The 24,351-nt window shown below is 46.7% G+C and overlaps 1 protein-coding gene across 5 annotated transcripts in view; it reads right to left on the bottom strand.

Annotated features, from left to right (window-relative positions):
• Positions 1-972: 972 nt before the first annotated feature.
• fars2 (phenylalanyl-tRNA synthetase 2, mitochondrial) overlaps positions 973-24,351 on the bottom strand; it is a 139,108-nt gene continuing 115,729 nt past the window's right edge. For all 5 annotated transcript variants that reach the window (XM_026180532.1, XM_026180533.1, XM_026180529.1 and 2 more), the window contains one exon: positions 973-1,961. In XM_026180532.1, coding sequence (XP_026036317.1) covers positions 1,823-1,961 — 139 coding nt within the window. In that variant the 3' untranslated portion in view covers positions 973-1,822. The remainder of the gene's footprint in view (positions 1,962-24,351) is intronic.

Below are 24,351 nucleotides of genomic sequence, written 5' to 3'. Positions count from 1 at the left end.
ACACCTAAGATTAAAAATAAACAAACCAATACACAACAACAATGTTGGAGGCTGTGTGGATGGGATGAACCAGACCATACACACATTTTCTGGAAATGCAGAAAAATTCACACTTTCTGGGTTAAAATTCGCTCAGCTCTCTGTGATATATCAGGTTATATTATTCCCAGAACCTGCCTTGTTTTGTATCTAGGGTACTTGGAAGGTACTGTAGATGTAAAGGATCGATACCTGGCTAAGATTCTCCTTTTGGCAGCAAAGAAGGCCATCACCAAAAACTGGCTTAAGACAGAAACACCAGGAAAGCAGCAGTGGGTAGCAATTGTGGAGGACATTATGGAGATGGAGAACCTTACATATAAACTGAAAGTAAAGGAAGAACGCTTTTTGAAGGACTGGGGAAAATGGTTGACGTACAACGGAAGGAGAAAAAAAGACTGAACTGAATGAAGATGAGCATACAAGAAGAAGAAAAAAAAGTGAAATGAACGATGGAAATGTTTGACACCACAGGCATGTTTCCTTTTTTTTCTTTTGTTTTACTTTATCTTATTTTTCTAATTATTATTCTATATGTATCTATATTTTTATACATATATATTTGTTTGTTTCTTTTTCTTTCTAATTTCACTGTCTTGAGTTTGTGACTCTCTTTGTATTCTGTTATTCTGAAGAAACTGTATGCGTAATGGACAGGTGAGTTCTTCAAATAAATAAAATAAAAAGTTAAAAAAAAACAAAACACACGAGCAGGAATCCAAAGAGAGAAATACTCAGTTTGGATGGGAGGAAGTGGGAGGGGCTAAGTGGTCATGACTTCCTGTATTTGGATTTACTTATAGTAAATCAACAAGTTGATTAACAGACAGTTTTTATGTTTTTAATCAACATATTTTTAATGTTAAATATAATTATTATTTCTGATCTCTCTGCTCTGCAGATGTGAAATAAAAACACACTCGAACAACAACGTGACCAAAAACTTTTAATGTTTTTATCTAAACACAGACGGCGGCCCACACCTGAACCCCTGTGAGGTCTACGTCAAACACCAGCCCTGTGAGGTCCAGCTCACTTAAACCAGACCAGGCCCACCTCCACGCTGCTGACGCCTTCCTGAAGTTGCTGAAACTTTTGCAGGTGCAGAGTTTCCCCTGCATCCGTCTGCTGCTGATTTATTTCTGTATCTGCACATCATGTTCTTGCACATTTAAAAATAAGAAGCCAAAAGCTGAATTTGCTGGCTCCTCTCAGAATATCATTGTCACAATAATGATGGAAACACAAATCACTGAAAGTGACTCATTCTCATGTGCTGCAGAGGCCGTCACGTCTCAACGCGGCGAGGTCTTTCTGTGTCCGCCCGGCGAGCACCGCGACGTTAATAACGACGGAACAAACCGGAAAACATCCGAAGGATGTGCAGACGGCGCTCGGTTCAGTCTGATGGATTTATTATCCGAGGCAGGGATGATAAAGACGCTCTGATGTGCTCTGTAGTCCGAGCAGCTGCCGAGGTCCAAACGGCCGAGGAGGTGTGTGGGAAATTAAAAGTGACACGAGTGAATGTTTCAGCCTCGAGAGGAGCCGCAAAGCTACTGCTGTGTGTGTGTGTGTGTGTGTGTGTGTGTGTGTGTGTGCGCAGCATCAAAGACAGTGACGTCTTTATTGAAGTCAACGTGTTTCCCCTCACAGTGAAATCTCACAGCTACGGGGATGTGACGAAGCTGCTTAACAGCTCTGAGGTATAGAAATACATTTATGTGTCTGTGTGTGTGTGTGTGTGTGTGTGTGTGTGTGTGTGTGTGTGTGTGTGTGTGTGTCAGAATCGGCCCTGCACGCCCAGCTCGCTCTCGGCAGCTTGTTCGATTTGCTGGTGGACACGTTGGACCTCCTGCTGGGTCAGAGTTCGCTCCATGTGGCGGTAGATGATGCGGTAACAATGACTCCGCCTCCCGGTCCTGAAAGAGGCACACACACACACACACACACACACACACACACACACACACACACACACACACACACACACATACAGTGAGGTTTCAGGTAACAGAGTGTATGTGAGTATGTTCAACACCGTGCTCGACAGCGAGTTTCCGACTCTTTCGTCATGTTTCCTGTGAGCTGTGTGGATTTCTGGGATGTTTTCCCACCTTTCCCACTTTCCTGCTTTAACAGTGGATTTCCGGGTCGCTCCAATCAAACGGATCAATCTGAGCAATCGCTGTTATTATTAACTGTGCTGCAGTTATCTGTGCACGAGCGAGCAGACCGACGGTGTTTCTGTGCCGTTAATCTGCACGGCTAAACACAGACTGTATCCAAAGGATGGAGGCTTCGACTGAAAGTGCGGAGCCTCTAATCGAGCTTCATGGCAGACGGCGGCGGCTCGTTAGTCACCCCCAAATCACCCGTTTTACTGTTTGACTGTAATGAAGCCATAAAACTGAGCATCATGTTTTATTCAGACCTGACAGTAAAACCGACACCATGAAGCCAGCAGTCCAAACTTGTTGGATCTTATTGGATGTCAATCGATGCCGAGGAGCAACAGTCTGACTGTGTTTGTAGGGAGAATTTGATTGGTTAAGAAAACAGGAAGAAAAACATGCAGGAAACAGGAAGTTACATCAGAAGACAAACCAGCAGTGCTGTGTTCTCATGCCAGCTTCATCCATCTTTACAATCACCTCCTCCTCTGCTGCTCCGCCTCCCACTACTCTGATTACATTTAAATGATGGTCATCTTTATGACATCATCATTTTATCATCCGCAGCGAAACAGCGCTGTGATTCACCGTGAACCCCAGAGACCCACGGCAGGTGTGAACAAGGCCACAGACAGCTGTGAGTCACATGACATTAAATCACTAAACCCAACACTCTCTCTCTCCATTCAAGCTCTGTGTCGCTCGCCCGCTCTCGCTCTGCGGCTCGTGAATAATTGATCATCGATACGTTTGGAGGAAATGTCAGAGAGAAGAGACACAATTACACATTATATTTGTGTACACACACACACACACACACACACACACACACACACACACTGAATGGTATTTCATGTGATAGACTGTGTCGCTGCTGAATAATTGATGTCTCCATTATCCAGTCACAGAGTGGAGAGAGAGGGAGGGCGATCGATACAGTGACACCTGGACACACACACACACACACACACACACACACACACACACACACACACACACACACACACGCACACAGCAGTGTGATAGATATGCGTGTAGTTTGCTGTCACACGTGTGGAAACAGACACAAAAACACAGATTTATGACAGAATATAGAAAACGTGAGTCCTGCAGAGACGGTTTACAGTCAGGGCTGAAGGTTCACACGGACTCGTGAGGCTCAGGCGCTGCTGTCCTTAAAACAAACACCAGTGGGAGTTGCAATGCAACTTAACAAAGATGAACTCTGTTTGGGACTAAACGTGTCAGCGTCAGGATTTCATGTGCTGCAAATGTTACATGAAGACACGGCAAGAGACAGCAGCAGCTCTGTGGAGAGCAGAGTTTAGATATCTGCGAGAACTCCTGCTACGCTAGACCCACTCAGCACCTGGACCCACTCAGCACCTGGACCCACTCAGCACCTGGACCCACTCAGCACCCCCGCCACAGAGCAGGGAAACACCTCAGAGGCAAAACACTGACGTGCAGCTCTTTGCAGATGATGGAGTTCTGTTCATTTAGTCACACAAGGGGACGTCATTGGACCCATTCTAATCATTTTCAGCACCATGGACCTCACTACAGTAGCTTTGCATGACTCACAGCTCAAAATAATCCTTCTTTACTTTCCACCGGGCCTTTGTTCAGTCACTTAGCTCATCCTCCTTTTAAACCCCCTTTACACCAACTGGCTGCCATAAACTGAACGTTTGAATCCAAGTGGGTGGGGCTTCTGCATTTGATATTGCCATTTAAAGGTCTCTGCTCTCTATGACATCATACAGATCCAAGAGTGGAGAAAACTGCATGAAACAGAGTGTTTATCAGATCAGTCTGCAGCCAGACTGCATGTGGTTCACTTGACCTCGTAATTTTAAACTTTGGTCACGTTTGCTGTGAGCACCTATAGATCCAGTTTGAAGGAACAAACGGCGACTCTTCCAAAACTCTTCACTGGGAGCAGCTGTCAGTCACAGCTATGAATTATAATCACACTGAGCTGCCCACAAAGTACTTCAGCCAGTGAAAATCTGAATCCTGCTCTAAAAACAAGCCTTTAAAATCACAGCCCCGAAACATACACATGGTGTGAAGATGTAGAGTTACCTGTTGGACTCGCAGGACTGTGGCTGAACCAATCAGTGTGAGCGAGAAGAAAAAGAGAAGCTATCCTGGAGCCCACAGGACGCCCTGCGTGAAGTCCTCCTCCGTCACATTTACAGACACACACACACACACACATGTGTGATGTGGAGGATGGAAAAAGAAAATCTGAGCTGATCTGTTGTGTTTTAATTGGAGCATCGAGCTATTCATAGCATTTTAATTGCTGGAGGTGAAGCTCCTCCCACTCTGTGTTTGCCTTTCTTTCACATGAACGCACTCGTTCACACCACCACGCTTTCACCACGTTACCTTTTGAAACGCTCGTCCTCTCTCTATGCTAGTGAGTTTTCTTACTGTCAGATTTAATCATGTAGGCGTGTTCACGAACACATGTTACGCAGCTACACGCCTCACACGGCTGGATGCGCTCTTTGTTAACGTGTCCTCTGTAACTTTAAACAAACAGACTCTGGTTTGTGTCGACAGACTTAAACCCTCCTCGTGTTTGGAGAAGTACGCTCTAAATAAATAAGGTCAGAGAAATCTAAGCGATAACGAGGAGTGGAGACAGCGAGGCAGGCTCGTTAAAGGGGACCTACCATATTTCCTGTCGCATGCACATGCAGTTGCAATGCTGGATGCACACATTACACAAATAATGAGGTCAGTTTATGTGAAAGCAATCACACTGAGCCAAAAGCTCTGCGCGCTGCTCGAAACACTGTCTCTACTCACAGAGAGACGACATCCCTGCTGTCTGAAGCTATCGCAGTGGCCCCGCCCACCTGCTGTGTAAACCTTTCATTTACGAGGGGCAGCCAATCAGAAAACAAGCTCTATCAAGGGGACTGTGGCCTTAAAAGGAGGAAGGGAGCTTCAGATCCAGAGGGAGAAATACTGATCATGTTCTCACTGAGTGTGGGAACAGAGAGCCAGGAAAGTGAAGGTCGCTGATTCAGCGAAATCAGGGCGGGGCAAACGCTCACAGAGGAGGAAGCAAAACAGAAGACAAGAAAACGGACTTTCAAATTAAAACAGGAAACAAACAAAACACCAGAGGCAGGAAATCAGACAGACGCTAGCAGCTACAGTCGCCTGGGCAGGTTAGTGGCCACGCCCCCTAAACTTAAGGCTTAGTAAACTTTAAATTAATGAGATATTAAATACTTTACGACCGTACAAATGTTATGATGGGGAGAAATTATCCACAGAGACCAAAACAGTTTTTGTATCAGGCTGTAAACAGTTTATTTCTGCTGTAAAGTTTTAACACGGGAGTCTGTGGACTCACTGCTGGAGCCCCTAGTGGACATTAGAGGAACTGCAGCTTCTTCTATCCTGGCTTTGAGGAGTCATTTTTCAAACTTGGAGGTTTTTGGTTTTCCTTCATGTCCCGTTAGAAACTTTCATTCAAGAAATGATTTGTAAGTCTCTACTTGTACTTTAAATGTTTTTAAATCCTCAAACTTTCTAATTATTTTCCAGGTTCACGTGATAATAAAGCAGATTTTCAGTAATGACCCCTGAAATCTGGTCGTAGTCTCAGGCTTGTTTACTTTCTCTTTGAACAGAAATGAGTGATTTCATTCAAAAGTCTGTAAAAGTGAAGTCATTGAATTGCAGCATTTGACAGTGGAGACCTTTAGCTTTCTTTAAAAAGAGGACGCTTCGTAGAAAAACACGTTTATATTCCACAAATGGAGGTGCGAGCACCGAAGAATGAAATCCAACAGTAACAAGCATCATCGGTGTGCCGTCTTGAACCTGCGTTGGAATTGTTTATTCATGCCAGCAGTAATGAGAAGAAGGAAACTGGGAAGCCTGGGCGAGGTCAGAGGAGGACAGCAAACATGGCCGACGGCGTCACAGCCCAAACATTAAAAAAAAGACAAAAACATGATCGATTTGATGTCAGGCTTCAGCAGATGGTGGGATGGAGGGAAAGAGAGATGGAGGAGAGGGACTGAACTTCAAAGAGGAGTGTAATGTTTCACTGGGGGGAGGGCGAGAGACACCGGAAGTGAGTGAGAAACAGAGAGAGAGAGTGGATGATGATGGACACGCTTGAAAGAGGAGAGCTGGGTTTCATTCAGATGGAGAGAAAAACGAAGGGAAGCAGTGGGGAGGGCGAGCGAGATGGAGATAAACAGAGAGAGAGGGATCAATAGATGGAGGGGGGTGGAGATGAGAGGAAACCGAAGCCGCTGCCAACGCCCTTGAAAGCACCGTGCTGCCTTCACAGAGACACGGGAAAACCAGGAGATCTGACACTGTAAAAACCTCCAAGGAGGGAGGAGGGGTGATGAAGAGAGGAATTAAGGAAAGAAGGGAGAAAGGAGGGACGGCTCTCCCCTTCCTCCCACACTCCCCCCTCTCTTTAATCCTGCTCATCCCTCGGTTTGATGCAGATCTGCGTTTGTATCTTCAACACTTTTTTGTTTCTACCGTGAAGAGAAACAAACCCTCCGAGGTTTATCCGCCCTCCTCAAACAGATCCCACTTTGTTCGTCTCTTCTTTAAATAAAGTGAATGTGTGTAAATACAAGCAGACCTGAGAACAGATGCCCTGCAGGAAGACGGCTGCAGCGTTTATGTAACATCATTGTGTCTGATGGATATTCGAGCCTCAGACCGTCTGCTAATTACACAGATTCTTGAGCGCTGCGAGAGCGATCGCTAAAACCTCTCGCGCTGACACTTAATTTGTTGTCGCGTTCAAATGTGGGGCTTAATGTGCCACCCTTTGCAACGCCGGCTCTGAGAAGTCATCTTCATACATCACCAACTCCTCCCGCTGATGCTATCGTCGCCCGCTGGATCATGTTCACAGGCAATGTGGACGAATCAGAGCGGGAGGAGGCCGGGGTGGGTGGAGGTCAGGTGACCAAAAACAGAAGAGCTCAAAGTGTGTTTACTTCCTGTTTCGGGTCCCTGTGTGTTCAGCCATCTAACAGAGAGTATCTTGTTTTGGGACATAAATACTGTACCAGTGAAAGTGGCTGTGATGGTATTGAACTGCCCCATACTTCGAGGGCGGCTTGTTTGAATTGCTCAGATCTTCCTGATCTGAACCTCGTAACACCCACCACCTCCTGCACGTGCTCAGTGAAGGTTCTGCTGCTGTATGAAGCAGCACGGTCACGATTTTACAAGTTACATCTTCTGGAGCAAAAAGACTGAACCAGGCTGGTTTGGTTCCTCCTCAGACATCAGGCACAACTACAAGTTTGACACCAACTGAGGGCGTAGGCATGGAGTCTCAGGTGGGGGTTTAAATGTGTCAGAGGTTTAGGCTCATCAAGGTTCCACCACTGCACCTATGAGCACATTACGTAGACTGAAGGCAAAAGGTGTTGAATCATAAATCACAAAAAAGTCCAGTTACCTTCATTTCCAGAGCTGCACGACTGACAACCTACACACAGGTGGCTAATTCACTTTAGCACTACGCTACGTTAGGCTACGACAGGGTCGTAGCTCCAGGCCTCGAGGGCTGGAGTTCCCCACCCTTGGGCTACGATGGCTACCTCGATGCCCACCATCCACCCCAACCTCCTCCTGGGGACTCTGATGTAGAGCCGACGTGACTTCATGTAGAAGATGCCAAACAGCCACCACGATGCCTCCTGGCATGCAGCTGTTTTATTTTAAGCCGTACATGACATTCAGACGTAGAAAACAGGATGCAGATCATGAGGAAAAAAATCTAAACAGGTAGGTCAGATAAAACTCACACCTGTCCAGTTGCCATGGAGAAGGAGATCAGGTGGAATAACCTTCATTCCTGCTGTAAAGTTGGACTTTTTGACTCAGTTTTGGCACAGGCCTCTGGTGGACATAATGGGTACTGCAGTTTTTGGCGATTTTCAGCCTGATTGGACGAGCATCATCCATTAAAAAGTTCCTCTGAACACGAGTCAGTGATTTTATTTCCACCCTACACAACATGAGACGGGCTGTTACCGAGGAAAGGAATTAGGTCTGAATATCGACCTGCTCTTTAAACCTAACAGATTCACCATGATGGGATAAACTCCTTATTTCCTTTTAAAGGTGACCTCGTGATACGTTACTGAAAGAAAGCAAAGACACCCTCTGCTCTCTCACTGTTAAAAATGGCTTTCAAGTATCTTCAGAGTTTCTAGTAAACATGTAGGTCATAGGTGTCAAACTCTGGCCCGCGGGCCAAATTTGGCCCGCAGCCTAATTACATTTGGCCCGTGAAGCCATACCAAATTACTATCAGAGCTGGCCTACTGGTATTATACAGCTAAGATATATATTGTTTAGTATTAAGCTTTGCTTGTTCCATATTCAGTTTTTCAGCAAAACGTGTTTGAGTCCATAAGAAAAGATTCATTCTTATATCTGGAGGAAGATTTTTTTTTTCAATAAATATTAACGTTAGCCCGTGACTTTGTTCCAGTTTTGAATTTTGGCCCACTGTGTATTTGAGTTTGACACCCCTGATGTAGGTGATTAGTCTGGAGCTGAAATGAGGCATTTATAACGAATAAATACTGATTCTCGGGGCTTCTGTGACAGTTTGGGGAAGATCAGCACCTGAAACCAAAGCTGAAGGAAATCAGAGACTTTGAAAGAGAAATTGCGATTTTCGAGAAAGAAGGAGAAGCAGCGAGGCCAGACAGAAGCGAACAGAGTTTAATGAAACAGTGTGGGGAGCGTCGGGCTGCTGTTTGCTCTGGATTCGCCTCGTTTTTCTGATTAAGCCAAACAAAATTAAACCTGGATTTTAAACGCTCATTGAGAGCAGCCCTCACAGGCCTTCATCACACCTGTGAACACCTCTGCTTTCTTTCAGTCGTTTCCTGGTTTGAGCGAGTGGATTAAACGCTCGTCCTCCTGATTCTTCCTTCAAAGACCTCCCATCCCGCTCTCCTCCTCCACCCGTCCATCCCCTCCGCTGGGCCAGCACAGAGCCGAAATCAATTAGTATTCTATTAAGTGGCTGTGATGTGTGCGAGTGTGAACCGGAGGCTCTCCGCTCTCGTTAATCTCACCATTTAGATCCTTCCTAATTGGGACGGACAGTCAGACGGAGGACGGGAGGAAAACCGGAGGGCAGGAAGGAAGGGGAGCTTTGAACCGCCGTCGTAAACACAAACACGCCGAGAATGAAACGTAACGCCGCTAATGACACAATAATTATGAGAAAGTCTAAATAAATGTTGATATGAATAGTAATCGGCTCAGCTGCCATCTGCATGCGCTGCAGAAAATACTCACAACAGTCTTCAGTGTCAAGCTGCCAAGTAGTTCACATCTCAGACGTCATAAAAGACAAAGCTGCATATTTAAAGGGACATTACTCCGGATGTGCAGATTTAATGAAAAGCCTTCGTGGTTTATGGCCTTTGGCCCAGCGTGAGGACAATCAGCGTGCTGTCAACACAACGAACAGGGGAGTGCACAAAGTCAGTCAAGCCCCTTCAAGAATTATCACAAGTTCAGCCAAAACTTATTTATTAGTAAAACAAAGGTCACACTGTCAGATTTACCAGCACTTTTATCGGGAGTGGTTCAACAAAAGCAGACTGCAAACCTCCGTCAACCTTTGTCACGGATCCAGAAGGATGTCTGGATATGGGCTGGTTCGTGCCAGTTTCCACGTTTCCCAGTTTGAACATAAGACAAAGAAAGTAAAGAGTCTTTCCACAAACTCCTGGATCCAGATCCATGTCCAAGCCCAGCCTTTCCATCCAAACCAGTCACATACACATCCAACAGACACTAAATATCTTGTGTTGTCATCACTGCATGCTGTATTAGAGCCGGGTGGATGTTTCAAACACTGTCAACACGGTCCTCCTTATTAGTGCCTGAGTGGTTTCCTTCAATGATCAGCTGACTGAAACCAGAGGACAGAACGAGGACTTCTTTATGTTTATGATCCAGGAGACTTCATCCATCCTACTAACAAACAGACTCGGGTATTTAACCACTAGCAGCGAGGAGTAATTTGCAGTACTGACCAAGCAGCAACCTTTAATGAAGCCCCAAACATTGCAGTTCGTCGAACGTCCATTTGAGGCTCCTGAGTTGCTGCAGATCAGTAAAGTGACACCGAGTCGAGCACGAGTGAATCTGTGTTCGTTTCTTGATTCAGTTGAAAAATAAACTTCAGCTTTTAAACCAGCTCTGAAAAATGTTCATGTTCAACAAAGGAAAAACAGACGTGAGCCAGAAAACATCTTCCAGCTGTACGAGGACTGCCTGCCCTCAAACCCCAACTGTGACCTCTGACCTCCGTCCTGGAGGACTGGCAGAGATGGTGCGAGCATGGCGTCGAGTTGCCGCCACCTCCCTTCGTCAGCACCAGATTGCGGACAGAATCCTGGTGGATTTTCCGGACTAGAGCCAGAGCTCCTGCACAGCCGGCTAACTGCTACAGAGCGGCTCTGACTAATTTATGCATATGTATTAATAGATCAGAGGCAGATCTCTCCAGGCCGTCGTGCCTCTTCTCCTCAGAAAAAAAGGCCAAATAAACAACTGAAGCAGAGCTGAGCTTCCACTCTGCACACTCAAAGGCCGGCTTCAGAAGCAGGCAGTCGTTTTGCATTTCCGCCTGCTGGATTTGTTTGATTTTGTTTGGATTTATTTCTTTCCACACGACCAGCACACATCTCCAAATACCGTCGCTGCTCCCTTGATAGTAAGAGAGCGTCATCACCAAACACGGTCAAGAAATGAAGCACATTAAAGGAGAAACTGAACCAAAACCTGCATCAAACAAAGACGCCACGGTGCCACATCCAGATGTTTCCTCCTGCCCGGTGATCCACCAACAGTCACGTAATGCCTCGAATCAAAGATCAAAGGCTTTTTAGGATCGTGATTTTAAATATTAAAATCTGATATTATAAAAATTATTGTGCTAGAAAAATTACGAGTGAAAGATGAAAGTAGTTTCTAGTTAACCCTAGGTCTAAGACGTTATTAGCAGCCAGTAAGCTACAAACATGTGAAGTGTAGATCTGAATATCACTAAACAAAGGTGTCTGTGAAGGTTCTCAGTCATCCAGGTCATCGTAGTCTAAGGAGCTTGGAAAGAAAAGCGTCTGGACTTCTTTAAGTTGCTTGAAGACGTTTCACCTCTCATCCAAGAAGCTTCTTCAGTTCTAAGGTCAAATGGTGGAGAGTCCCAGATATAAACCTAGTGGGAGTTTCCCCCCACAGAGGGACAAAAGGACCCCCTGATGATCCTCTAATCACATGAGCCAAGGTGTGAAAGCAGGCGTGGGTCCCAATCAGCCAGAGTTTCGGGTGAGCTCATTGTGAAACCTGGCCCCACCTTATCATGCGAATTCCTGAGGTCAGATGTCCCAGGATGTGAGTGGGCGTTAAGGCGTCTGGGAAGGGATCTCAAAACTGGATTATAGATGGCAGAGAGTTGGTGTCGTAAACCCCCGCCTCTGTTCAAAGATGGTCGCTCACAGTGGACATAGATGCTTCTTTCACTCCTCTTTCAAACCATCTGTCCTCTCTGTCCAAAATGTGAACATTGGCATCCTCGAAAGAGTGTCCTTTATCATAGAAGAGCCACCTCCACAGGACAAGACTCAGCAGTCCATCTGCATCTTAAAGATAAGATGGTGGGACTCCCCACCATTTGACCTTAGAACTGAAGAAGCTTCTCAGATGAGAGGTGAAACGTCTTCAAGCAACTTAAAGAAGTCCAGATGCTTTTCTTTGCAAGCTCCTTTGACTAAACAAAGTTATTTGCTACAAACAGTTTGACTGGAAACGACTAGAAAAGGGGAAGGTTGTAAATACCTGCTCATACCTTCTGCTATCATGACCCCTTAAATAAGCAGAAGAAAACGGCAGCATTGTTGGATGATACCCGTGGAGCTTCACCCTTTGGTTTTTACTCATTTTGCAGCTGTGAATGTTTGTAACTACCTCCAAGAAACTGGAGGTTTTTAAACTGGTTGGAGAACAGGAAGCTCTGCAGTACTCTCTGCTCCTTCATGTTGAAAGAAACCAGTTGAGGTGGTTTTGAAAAAGCTACATCCAGATGAACAGAATCCACTTTTTGAATGGATGGATGAATGTGCAGATGGGTGGATGGATGTCAGGATGGATAGGTGGACAGATGCATGGATGGATGTCTCGATGGATGGATGTCTCAATGGATGGATGGATGGATGTCTCAATGAATGGATGGATGGGTGGATGTCAGGATGGATGGATGGATGTCTCAGTGGATGGATGGTTGGATGGATGTCAGGATGTCTCAGTGGATGGATGGATGGATGGATGGATGGATGGATGGATGTCAGGATGGATGGATGGATGTCTCAATGGATGGATGGATGGATAGGTGGACAGATAGATGTCTCAATGGATGGATGGATGGATAGGTGGACAAATGGATGGATGTCTCAATGGATGGATTGATGGATGAATGTCTCAATGATAGATGGATGGATGGATGGATGGATGAATAGGGTGACAGATGGATGGTTGGATGGATGAAAGTATGGGTGGATGATGGATGGATGAAAGTATGGGTGGATGATGGATGGTTGAAAATATGGTTGGATGGATGGATGGATGGATGAAAGTATGGGTGGATGATGGATGGATGGATGAAAGTATGGGTGGATGATGGATGGATGGTTGGATGGATGGTTGAAAATATGGTTGGATGGATGGATGAAAGTATGGGTGGATGATGGATGGATGAAAGTATGGGTGGATGATGGATGGTTGAAAATATGGTTGGATGGATGGATGGATGAAAGTATGGGTGGATGATGGATGGATGAATGAAAGTATGGGTGGATGATGGATGGATGGTTGGATGGATGGATGGTTGGTTGAAAATATGGTTGGGTGGATGGATGGTTGGTTGAAAATATGGTTGGGTGGATGGATGGATGGATGAAAGTATGGGTGGATGATGGATGGATGAAAGTATGGATGGATGGTTGGATGGTTGAAAGTATGGATGGATGGTTGGATGGTTGAAATTATGGTTGGATGGATGGATGGTTGAAAATGTGGTTGGATTGATGGATGGATGAAAGTATGGGTGGATGATGGATGGATGAAAGTATGGGTGGATGATGGATGGATGGATGAAAGTATGGGTGGATGATGGATGGATGGATGAACGTATGGGTGGATGATGGATGGATGAAAGTATGGATGAAAGTATGGATGGATGGTTGGATGGTTGAAAATATGGTTGGATGGATGGATGAAAGTATGGATGGATGGTTGAAAATATGGTTGGATGGATGGATGGTTGGATGGTTGAAAATATGGTTGGATGGATGGATGGATGAAAGTATGGATGGATGGTTGAAAATATGGTTGGATGGATGATGGATGAAAGTATGGGTGGATGATGGATGGATGGAAGAAAGTATGGGTGGATGATGGATGAAAGTATGGATGGATGGTTGGATGGTTGAAAATATGGTTGGATGGATGGATGGATGGATGAAAGTATGGATGGATGGTTGGATGGTTGAAAATATGGTTGGATGGATGGATGGATGGATGGATGAAAGTATGGATGGATGTTTGGATGGTTGAAAATATGGTTGGATGGATGATGGATGTAAGTATGGATGGATGGATGAAAATATGGTTGGATGGATGATGGATGAAAGTATGGGTGGATGATGGATGGATGGATGATGGATGGATGGATGAACGTATGGGTGGATGATGAATGGATGAAAGTATGGGTCGATGATGGATGGATGGATGATGGATGAAAGTATGGGTGGATGATGGATGGATGGATGAAAGTATGGGTGGATGATGGATGGATGGATGAAAGTATGGGTGGATGATGGATGGATGAAAGTATGGGTCGATGATGGATGGATGGATGATGGATGAAAGTATGGGTGGATGATGGATGGATGGATGAAAGTATGGGTGGATGATGGATGGATGAACGTATGGGTGGATGATGGATGGATGGATGGATGAACGTATGGGTGGATGATGGATGGATGAAAGTATGGGTGGATGATGGATGGATGGATGATGGATGAAAGTATGGGTGGATGATGGATGGATGGATGAAAGTATGGGTGGATGATGGATGGATGAAAGTATGGGTGGATGATGGATGGTTGAAAATATGGTTGGATGATGGATGGATGAAAGTATGGGTGGATGATGGATGGATGGAAGAAAGTATGGGTGGATGATGGATGGATGAAAGTATGGATGGATGGTTGGATGGTTGAAAATATGGTTGAATGGATGGATGGATGGATGGATGAAAGTATGGATGGATGGTTGGATGGTTGAAAATATGGTTGGATGGATGGATGGATGGATGAAAGTATGGATGGATGGTTGGATGGTTGAAAATATGGTTGGATGGATGATGGATGAAAGTATGGGTGGATGATGGATGGATGAAAGTATGGGTGGATGATGGATGGATGAAAGTATGGGTGGATGATGGATGGATGAAAGTATGGGTGGATGATGGATGGATGAAAGTATGGGTGGATGATGGATGGATGGATGATGGATGAAAGTATGGGTGGATGGTTGGATGGTTGAAAATATGGTTGGATGGATGGATGGATGAAAGTATGGATGGATGGATGAAAATATGGTTGGATGGATGATGGATGGATGAAAGTATGGGTGGATGATGGATGGATGGATGATGGATGAAAGTATGGGTGGATGATGGATGGATGGATGAAAGTATGGGTGGATGATGGATGGATGGATGAACGTATGGGTGGATGATGGATGGATGGATGAACGTATGGGTCGATGATGGATGGATGGATGATGGATGAAAGTATGGGTGGATGATGGATGGATGGATGAAAGTATGGGTGGATGATGGATGGATGGATGGACGTATGGGTGGATGATGGATGGATGGATGAACGTATGGGTCGATGATGGATGGATGGATGATGGATGAAAGTATGGGTGGATGATGGATGGATGGATGAAAGTATGGGTGGATGATGGATGGATGGATGAAAGTATGGGTGGATGATGGATGGATGGATGAAAGTATGGGTGGATGATGGATGGATGGATGATGGATGAAAGTATGGGTGGATGATGGATGGATGGATGAAAGTATGGGTGGATGATGGATGGATGAACGTATGGGTGGATGATGGATGGACACACCATCTTGTGTAAATTCTGCTGTTCCTAATCGTTCTGGTTTTCAGACTGAACTGTCAAACTTGCTCCTTGCAGCCATTTCTATTCACACAAAATGTTTCTCAGCAGATCCACTGTCATATAAAAATGTCCTATATTTGCCAACGTAGAAGAAAAGGAAAATGTTCATCTACTAACCCGACTAAATGAAACTGAATCAGACTTCTGATGGAGTTCTCTGCCCTTTAATCAGAGAACATTGAAAGATGAATGGGTTAGGGTCAGGTTAGGGTTAACCCTAATTTAATTTCACGTCTTTAGTGGTACGAGTGTTGTGGAGTTTACACAAGAAGTCATGAAACAGGGAGGACGTGACATCAGGCGGTAACAGAGTCCTAACAAACTGCAGTATGTGGTTTCCACTGTGAGGGACATTAAAGGATGGGAGGACAGAAGGAGGGATGGGTGCTTCCTCCTGGTTCTCTGTTGCCTCTGGGCATCCTGCACTTCAACCTCCAGAGAGAGGCAGAGACAGAGGGACGAGGAAGAGGAGGACGAGGAGTGTGAATTATTAACAGCTCTGTCACTGCAGCAGAGTCTGTCAGAGCAGGTAATAATAGACACACACACAGACTGGAGTCTGATCACCTTATCAATGCTTCAATACGAGAGGAGCCAAACTGAGCTCGTTAATTATTCACGAGTCTGGGAGGACACTCCGAGATTACTTTTGCTTTCAGTTTCAGTCGTCTCATCTGTCTGATCCTCAGCAGCTGACTGTCTTCTGTCTTTCTTTGGGTTTTGAACTGAGAAACTTTATTTTGGTGACTAAAACTAACAAAAAGCACACGACCAACATTTGATTACAACTCAGCTGACTCCGTTTAACCCTGCCGCATCGCACTCTCCTCGTCAAGCATCACGCTAACACCGACCAAACGGCTCGAGCGCCGTTTCACTGGTCTGAGTGTGTCTGTGCCTTTAGACTGTATATATACAGTGTGTGTGTCGCCTACTGTCCATCTGTTGGAGCTCCAGCAGACACGATGAGTGTTTTCCATGACTCACACACACACCGTCCCCCTCCTCCTGGAGTCTTACAGCAGGTTTTCTTGATCCATCAATCAGTGTATCAGAAAGAGGCAAACATGAATCACGAGGAAGCAGATGTGAGGCAGAAAACAAAACACACTTATTCCTCCCATCAGAGGCCAATCAATCTCCAAACCGGTGGCTCGCATGAGTCATTCGAACAACAAAGTACTCCGGTGGCACCGAAGATGAAGAACTGTGTTAGAAAATATCTGATTTGTTGGTTAAAAAAAAAATCAAAGAAGCCTTTGTAGAAAATAAATGAAGCGAGCGCGTCTGTGAAGGTGCATTTCACCAACAAACATCCAAAGAAACCTTCAGACGCTGCTTTGTTGCTAATTTTCATCATGTTTTGATAAGTTCTCTGTGAAATGATCACAGCAGCTCCGGCTGCTTCAAAGTGAGAATGATGGATTTATGTGATTCATTTTACAAACTGTTTCAACTGTTTAAACATTCAACAGTAAAAAGTTTATGAGAAAATGAGATAATGGATCCGCAGCCTCGCTGTCGACCTTTACAAACCACCACCAGTCAAACTGGAAATGCATAATACCAGGGGGACACTGTCTTTACCCATGATTCCCACCTCTCAATAACGCAAATCCACTTGACATTAGCGGCGTGCGATTGGCTGCTCAGAGCGTATGGGCTCCACTTCCTCTCTGTTATCGTACTGAATAATTCAGGCGGCTGCTTAGCTGACGGCCGCGCTGGCATTTCCCCTCCGCTAATTGCTCGTTAAGTGTTCCACTTGACCTTTAGCAGGAGAATAAAATTTTGAGAGGTTCTGTCACAGGCGTCGGTGATTCGAGCCGCCCTCCGCGTGTTAAACTCCGCTCAGGTCTGACAGGCGGAGGGGTGTTCCCGCTGGATTACCGTCCGGTTCAAACTCCAGCATTAAAGAAAGACTACTTAAAGTAGCTGTAATGGAGCGAGTGCATAATGGACCCTTTTGTCTTCTTGAGTTTTGGGATTATCAGATTAAAACGTCTCGACCGCTCCCCCGGCCTATGCGACGGAGGCGTAAGTGAAACAGCAGTCGATCGCTACGTTAACACATGGAGGTCAGTCGCTCCAGAGAATGTCAAGGGTCTTAAAAAGTGTTGAGATGAAACTGACCCTCAAACATGAAGACCAGCAGCTGCCTCCTCCACAGAGGGGATCATAGCCAACAGCCTATGGCTTAAACCCACCAGCTAATGGGAGGAAGTACCAGAAAAACTGCAGGGACTCAGGGAGAGGACGTTAGACCAGAGAAACCCTGGACTGATGTGATGAGTCCAGATGTGAGAGTTCTGGTTGAAGTTGCAGAGTCTTTATAAAACGGAGAAGGTGAAATGAAGGAGGAAGAGCTGTGATGGAAATTCACCTGCATGGATACCGAACATCCCAACTAGCTTGAGTTTAGCGGATCCATCACTGATTTTCAGCTGAGCCAGATCACCTCCAGGAGGTTCAGTGCTGGAGCGCTGTGTCAGACCCAGCAGAGCTGTTGGGACCAGCTGGACCACAGAGTGAGCAAAGACGAGGCAAAGCTGCAGTTCGGTTACTCTGGTCTGAATCAGTTGATGAGTTTGTGAACTTGAACTATTCCTCGTGGTCTTTTTCGTTTTCACAGAGAAAAACCCAAGCAAACCAAAATACGTCACTACAGACCAGGTGATAATGTTCAGCCCGCTCATTGGCCAGATGTGTCGGGGGCGGAGCAACAAAGTAAATACAGGAAGACGGTGCTGTAACGTCTTGGCAAATTTAGGGTTACATCATAGCTAGCTGCTAGCCTGTACAGATGTTTGCACATCTGTAGTATCTTCCTCCGGTGAGGATACAAAGCATATGGGACGTTTTTTAGCTCAAACTCACACTAAAAGGCAAAATATGCATATTAATGATCAAGGAAGTGACCTCACAGCCCATTGCTCCTTCAGTGGGCTGGTTTCAGTCATTATGCAAAAGTCCTGTTTATAAGAGTCAGCTGAGTCTGAAGAAGTCACTTGGATGCGTGACGAAACGTTTCTCCCACTGAAGACGTCCAGATGAACAGAATCAACTTTTTGGGATTCGTGTGTTCACCAAGGAGGAAACGAACCAGAGTTAATGCTGCAGGTGTGAAAACACCTTCAGAGAATCCTGCAGGTGGTTTTGTCCCAGGGCCAGCCTGCTGAGCCACATAAATCTGTGGGAACACGGCCGTGCTGCAGAGGAGACACCGGGACAAGTCTTTGCTGCTCCATCCTCTCCTCTCATATTACACTTCTAAATTTACACCAGCTCGTAGAGAAGAAACTGACTCTTTCCTTCACTGCTAAAAAGTGACTTTCTGCAAACTAGATTTTGTCCGGAGGCAGCAATGAAAATTTAACAACAACACATGCAGCTGTGGGCAACACACACACACACACACACACACACACACACACACACACACACACACACACACACACACACACACAGTGGAGAAACCCATCACAGATTCTGCCACAGAGCTGCCATTAAACACAGCATCTGTCACCTCCCGTAGCCGTGGTCAGGAGAGAGTACACATAAAACTGCTGCCTTTGTGTCTCGCTCGCGCTAAATGATGAATATTTAATGTGAAGGTGGCACTGCACTGAAACCAGCAGCAGCTACAGCTGACAGCTCGTGTTTCCTGTGTTTTTCTTCCTGCTCGCACCTGAGTGAAGCTGGATCGCAGTGAAATGTAATTAAATCAAACCCAGCGCGTTGGGCTTGTTTGGCGTGTTTGACCTGACGCGACACACGCTGATGTTTGCGTGGCCCCGTGAATGTGACACGGCTAACTTGGACCTGACAACAACGCTGCACAAGATGGGAATGATGGAGATTTAAATGCCAACGTGTCTAAATGACTGTTTTTAAGTTCAGGTTAAAGCTGATGCTGCGTGCTGCTGGTTGCAGGGGCGGATCCTTGGATCCTTCTGCTGCATCGTTTTTCACAGGTGCTCCACGTCACAGGATGTGTCCATCTCAGGAGCTGTCCAAGGTTGAGATGCAGTTTATCGTCTCTCAGGGGATTTTGTTTGGGACTCAGAGTTACTGCCACACAGATCCTTGGGCTTTAGCCAAAAATAAGACTTCTGGTTTGTCTATGTCAAAGCCAGCGACTGATTTAGCTACTAGCAGACCGGCGCTGAGAGCAGAGGTGCTTCACGAGGTGATTCACCCACCCAGGCGTACGGCAACATGAGCGCACAAAGTCAGCTTAGAGATCAAATAACTGAACAAGGCCACAACAGCTCAGGTGAGAGCTCACAGGTGGAGCTCCTCTGCAGTGGTGCCTCCACTGCTTCGCTCAGGCGAGGAGGCTGGTGACCCTGTGAGGTTACCAGAGCTCTTTGAGTCCATCCGCTGCAGCTTCAGCCTGTAGCCACTGAGTACGACTCGGTCAGGAATATCTGTGGTATGGGTAAAAAAACGCCCCTAAATAACAACCTGGGAGCGACGAATGCATCGCACGTACCTAAGAAATCATGTGATACCTCAGGAATGAGAACGGCACAGATATTTGGGCACAGAGGCGACAAAAGGTATCCTGCAAACGTCACGGTGCAGGATAAACATCCACGCCATCATCACGAGGCCGAGGAAACCAAAGCATGCAGGGCTACGCTCCAGCGCGAGGATATGTTGTTATTCTGATATTTTTCTGAGAAATCTCACAGGAAGTAAACAAGCTCTCCCTCTCTCATTCATATATGTTCCCTCACTCTCACTTGAAGGCACTTCACTTACTGCAGATGTGTGTGCGCGCGTGTGTGTGCTGTGGGTCGATACAAGTTGAAAGACAAACAGGAAGCTGCTTGAGTGAGTTTGTGTGTGTGTGTGTGTGTGTGTGTGTGTGTGTGTGTGTGTGTGTGTGTGTGTGTGTGTGTGTGTGTGTGTGTTAATCATATTAGGATGGAGGGAAAGCAGGGAGAGAGCATCATCATCAGGAAAATGGAAGCCTGGCTTTCCCACAACCACTAAAGGCCGGCTGAGAGTTTCTGAGTTTGTGAGGACACATTTCAAGGTTTTAACCTGAAACCACTGCAGCAGGAGTAGGGATGGGAATCGACCACCAGTTCCCAGTAGTCCAATTCCTTGGAATCATTACTCTGCCTGCCTATTGATCCCACTTATCACTTCTTACACTCAGCTGATTGCACTACAATCAGCTGATTTCAGTTCACGTGTCAGAGGAAAACAGTGACGCAGTGTAGAGCGTGGATGTGGACATTGATTTTATTTTTACTGAACAGAAGGACGAGATAGATGGCAAAGTGGAAAACGGCATCCATGATACACAAGACAAGACAGCATGCTAACGCTAAGCTAACCAGACAGCATGCTGTCTAGCTTAGCGTTAGCATGCTGTCTAGTTAGCTTAGCATTAGCATGCACATGCATGCTAACGCTAAGCTGTGCATTAGCGTTAGCATGCGCAGATTTTTATTGGACTTACGATTGTCGGTTGGAAAATTTTACATATCGCCCAACCGTTGTGTGCGTGTGTGCCCGTTTGCCACCAGTGGAATCATTTATAATACATTTTCACAATCTCTTCAGTAACATGAGCTCTCTGAGTGTGTGTGTGTGTGTTTGTTCAGTCTCAGTACGTGGACGTGTCTCTGTTTTAGGGGCACACAGTCCTCACATGGTAAATGATGTAATGTTAGAGTGCAGAGTTTGTTGCACAGATGTCCTCAGAAACATGACTCTGTGTGTGTGTGTGTGTGTGTGTGTGTGTGTGTGTGTGTGTAGCAGAGCAGAAACAAATCTTCCCGGATTCAAACCCACATCTCATCAGATTAAAGAGCAAACATGAAACAGGAAACAGGTAAGCATCATCGATTGGCGATGACTCAGCCTGTTCACCGGACCAATTACATCCATTATTTCCACAACATTTATCAGCATCCAATCAGGAGCCCCGACATGAAATGTCCCGACACAATCGATTCACCTTGCAGCTTCACTAACCTGCAGCTGGAGGTTCGACTCTCAGCGTCTCCTGACAGGTTTACAGAGACTTTGACTTGCGGTGAGTGAACACAGAGACCTGAGAGGATCCACGCACGAGGAAATGCTACCTGTGGACACCTGCTACCTGTGCACGCCCTCACCTCCAGGATTCATTCTCTGATGCTTTAATAGAAACATCTTAGGAGCATACATCAGCTGTGAAGAGCTGACAACACAGAGCTCTAACTGCACCGGCCTGGTGCCCCGCCTATAGGAACAGCAGGCTGCTCCTGTCTTTGAAAACACACAACGCTCGGCGTTATTATGAAACGTGAGCGCAAACGTGTTCCTGCTGCAGTGTTCACCAACTTAAACCAGTCACTTTACGACCCACTTGAGTCGCACGTGAGCTTCAGAATGTGGAAAGAGCAGAGTCAGCTGCCTCTGTGGGGTCACTCTGCCTCTGCTGCACCTCTCTGGGGGGATGCGGGTACCCAGGTGGGGGACAGCAGGTCTGATAGAGTCCAGAGCCGACGCTCAGAGTCTCTGTGCTTCTCTGCATCGGAGACTCCAAACGCAGGAGCAAACGAAGCGAGAGAGAGGATTCTTTTTTCTGTCTGTGCGTCTGAGCCGACCGTTAGCACGCCACACGGGCGCTGCTTTTCAATTACCCACTGCCTCGCTCGCCCGCTCTCTCTCTCACACACACACGCACACAAAGAAACAAACACTTTTATTGTAGAGTTCCCTTCGGTGAGTGACTCATCTCAAACAACTCTGACAGTCACTGTGTGTGTGTGCGTGTGTGTGTGTGTGCGTGTGTGTGTGTGTGTGTGCGTGCGTGTGTGTGTGCGTGTGTGTGTATGTGTGTGCGTGTGTGTGTGTGCGTGTGTGTGTGCGTGTGTGTGTGTGCGTGTGTGTGTGTGCGTGTGTGTGTGTGTGCGTGTGCGTGTGTGTGCGTGTGTGCGTGCGTGTGTGTGTGCGTGCGTGTGTGTGTGTGTGCGTGTGTGTGTGTGTGCGTGTGTGTGCGTGTGTGCATGTGCGTGCATGTGTGTGTGCATGTGTGTGTGCATGTGTGTGTGCATGTGTGTGTGCATGTGTGTGTGTGCGTGTGTGTGTGTGTGTGTGTGTGTGTGTGCGTGTGTGTGTGTGCGTGTGTATGCGTGTGTGCATGTGCGTGCATGTGTGTGTGCATGTGTGTGTGTGCTCCAAAAAGCCTCCAACAGCACAAACACGGTCCAGAGGTCCAGTTCAGGTGAAGCTAGCAGACAGCTGCCTGTGTCACCATCCACCTGCCTCACAGAAGCCACGCCCCTAATAATGCAAAGCGTTAATATAATTTAAACAGGTGAGTTTTAAAGCTGTGAACAGGTTTATTTCTGCTGTAAAGTTTTAACATGGGGACTGACTCAGTGCTGGAGCCCCTGCTGGACACCAGAGGAACTGCAGCTTTTGTCCAGCTGAAGAAAACATAAACAGGACGTTATGGATTGAAAGGACGTCAGAGATAATGATCTCCTCAGGAAGTGTGAATCTGCGTGACCCAGGGTGCGTTTGATGTCCGTGCGCTCTGAAGTATTCCTCCCACCTCACACAGGATCATGTCCTCTGCTAACTTGCCGCTAACACATGATCAAAATCTTAGAAAATGCTGCCTTTGGATTTAAAGCCCAGTGTTGGTAAAGAGCTGCAGTGCTGCTCAGGTACAGGCCCTTTCATCCTCCTCCTGCCTCCTGACCTCGGCCCCTCTGGAGCTTTGACCTTTGACTGAGATGATCTGCACTCAGAGGTCAGCGGAGGAAGCTGAGTGTTGGTGTCTGAGGACTCTGTCAGCTTGTGCTGAGAGAAGGAAAAACCAGGGACAGCGAGTCCTGGTGCAGACGGTCTCTGGGGTCTTTAGCATTCACTGTTTTATTTATCGTGTGCTTTGACCTCGTCTCTGACCTCAGACTGCAGCTTCGCAGCACGTTTGTCAGCTTTATAAAACATCCACATTCAGCCCGTCACACCACTTCCTGTTTTCTTCTGTCCTGCTGGTCTTCCCCATCTGTCCACCCGTAATTACATCACCTGGTTTCAATCAGCCTTCAAGTAGTGGCGCAGTACTCTGGTCTATCATCCAGTGCTTGCTGGGCTTGTCAATCTTTTGTCTTCTTGCTGCCAGTTTTTAGGCCCCGCCTTTATCGCATCACCTGTACCTGACTGCCTTTCTATGTATAAATGGACAGGTAGCCCTCCGCCTCCTGTTGTCTCTGTTTGGGTCAGAGGACGTGGGGGCCGGGTTGGGTACGTGGGGCCGGGTGGGGGACGTGGGGGCCGGGTGGGGGACGTGGGGGCCGGGTTGGGGACGTGGGGCCGGGTGGGGGACGTGGGGGCCGGGTGGGGGGCGTGGGGGCTGGGTTGGGGACGTGGGGCCGGGTGGGGGACGTGGGGCTGCGGGACGACCCGAGCGGCGCTGAGCCTCAGCTTTGTGCAGGTTCGCTGGGATTCAGAGGATGATGTAACGATGAAAGCTCTCACAGCCAGCAGGTGTGTGTGCCCAAGCTCTGAACTCCATCGCAGTACAAAAAACGCTTGAAGCACTGAGGTGCTGAAAGTTACGTCTCACTGAAGCAGGAATATAGCTTCATAAAAGATCCTGCTCTGAGCTGCAGACTCGCCGCCTCGGCCTGGAAGCCAGTGCTGTTTACACGCCCGTACATCTGTCCCGCCTGCAGCGCCGCATGGCTCACTCCTCGGATTTATCAGCTTTAATTGACTCGTCCAACCTGACCTACATCTGCTCACCGAACCTCTGGTCAAAGGTCAGATGCCAAGTTGCTGCATCCTCATCGTAAAACTGCTGCTGTGAAAGGTC

The sequence above is a fragment of the Astatotilapia calliptera genome, chromosome 9 (assembly GCF_900246225.1).
Source record: "Astatotilapia calliptera chromosome 9, fAstCal1.2, whole genome shotgun sequence".
NCBI classification, from domain to species: domain Eukaryota; kingdom Metazoa; phylum Chordata; class Actinopteri; order Cichliformes; family Cichlidae; genus Astatotilapia; species Astatotilapia calliptera.
The sequence above is the reverse complement of the archived record's forward strand: the minus strand, read 5'-3'. Positions and strand labels throughout refer to the sequence as shown.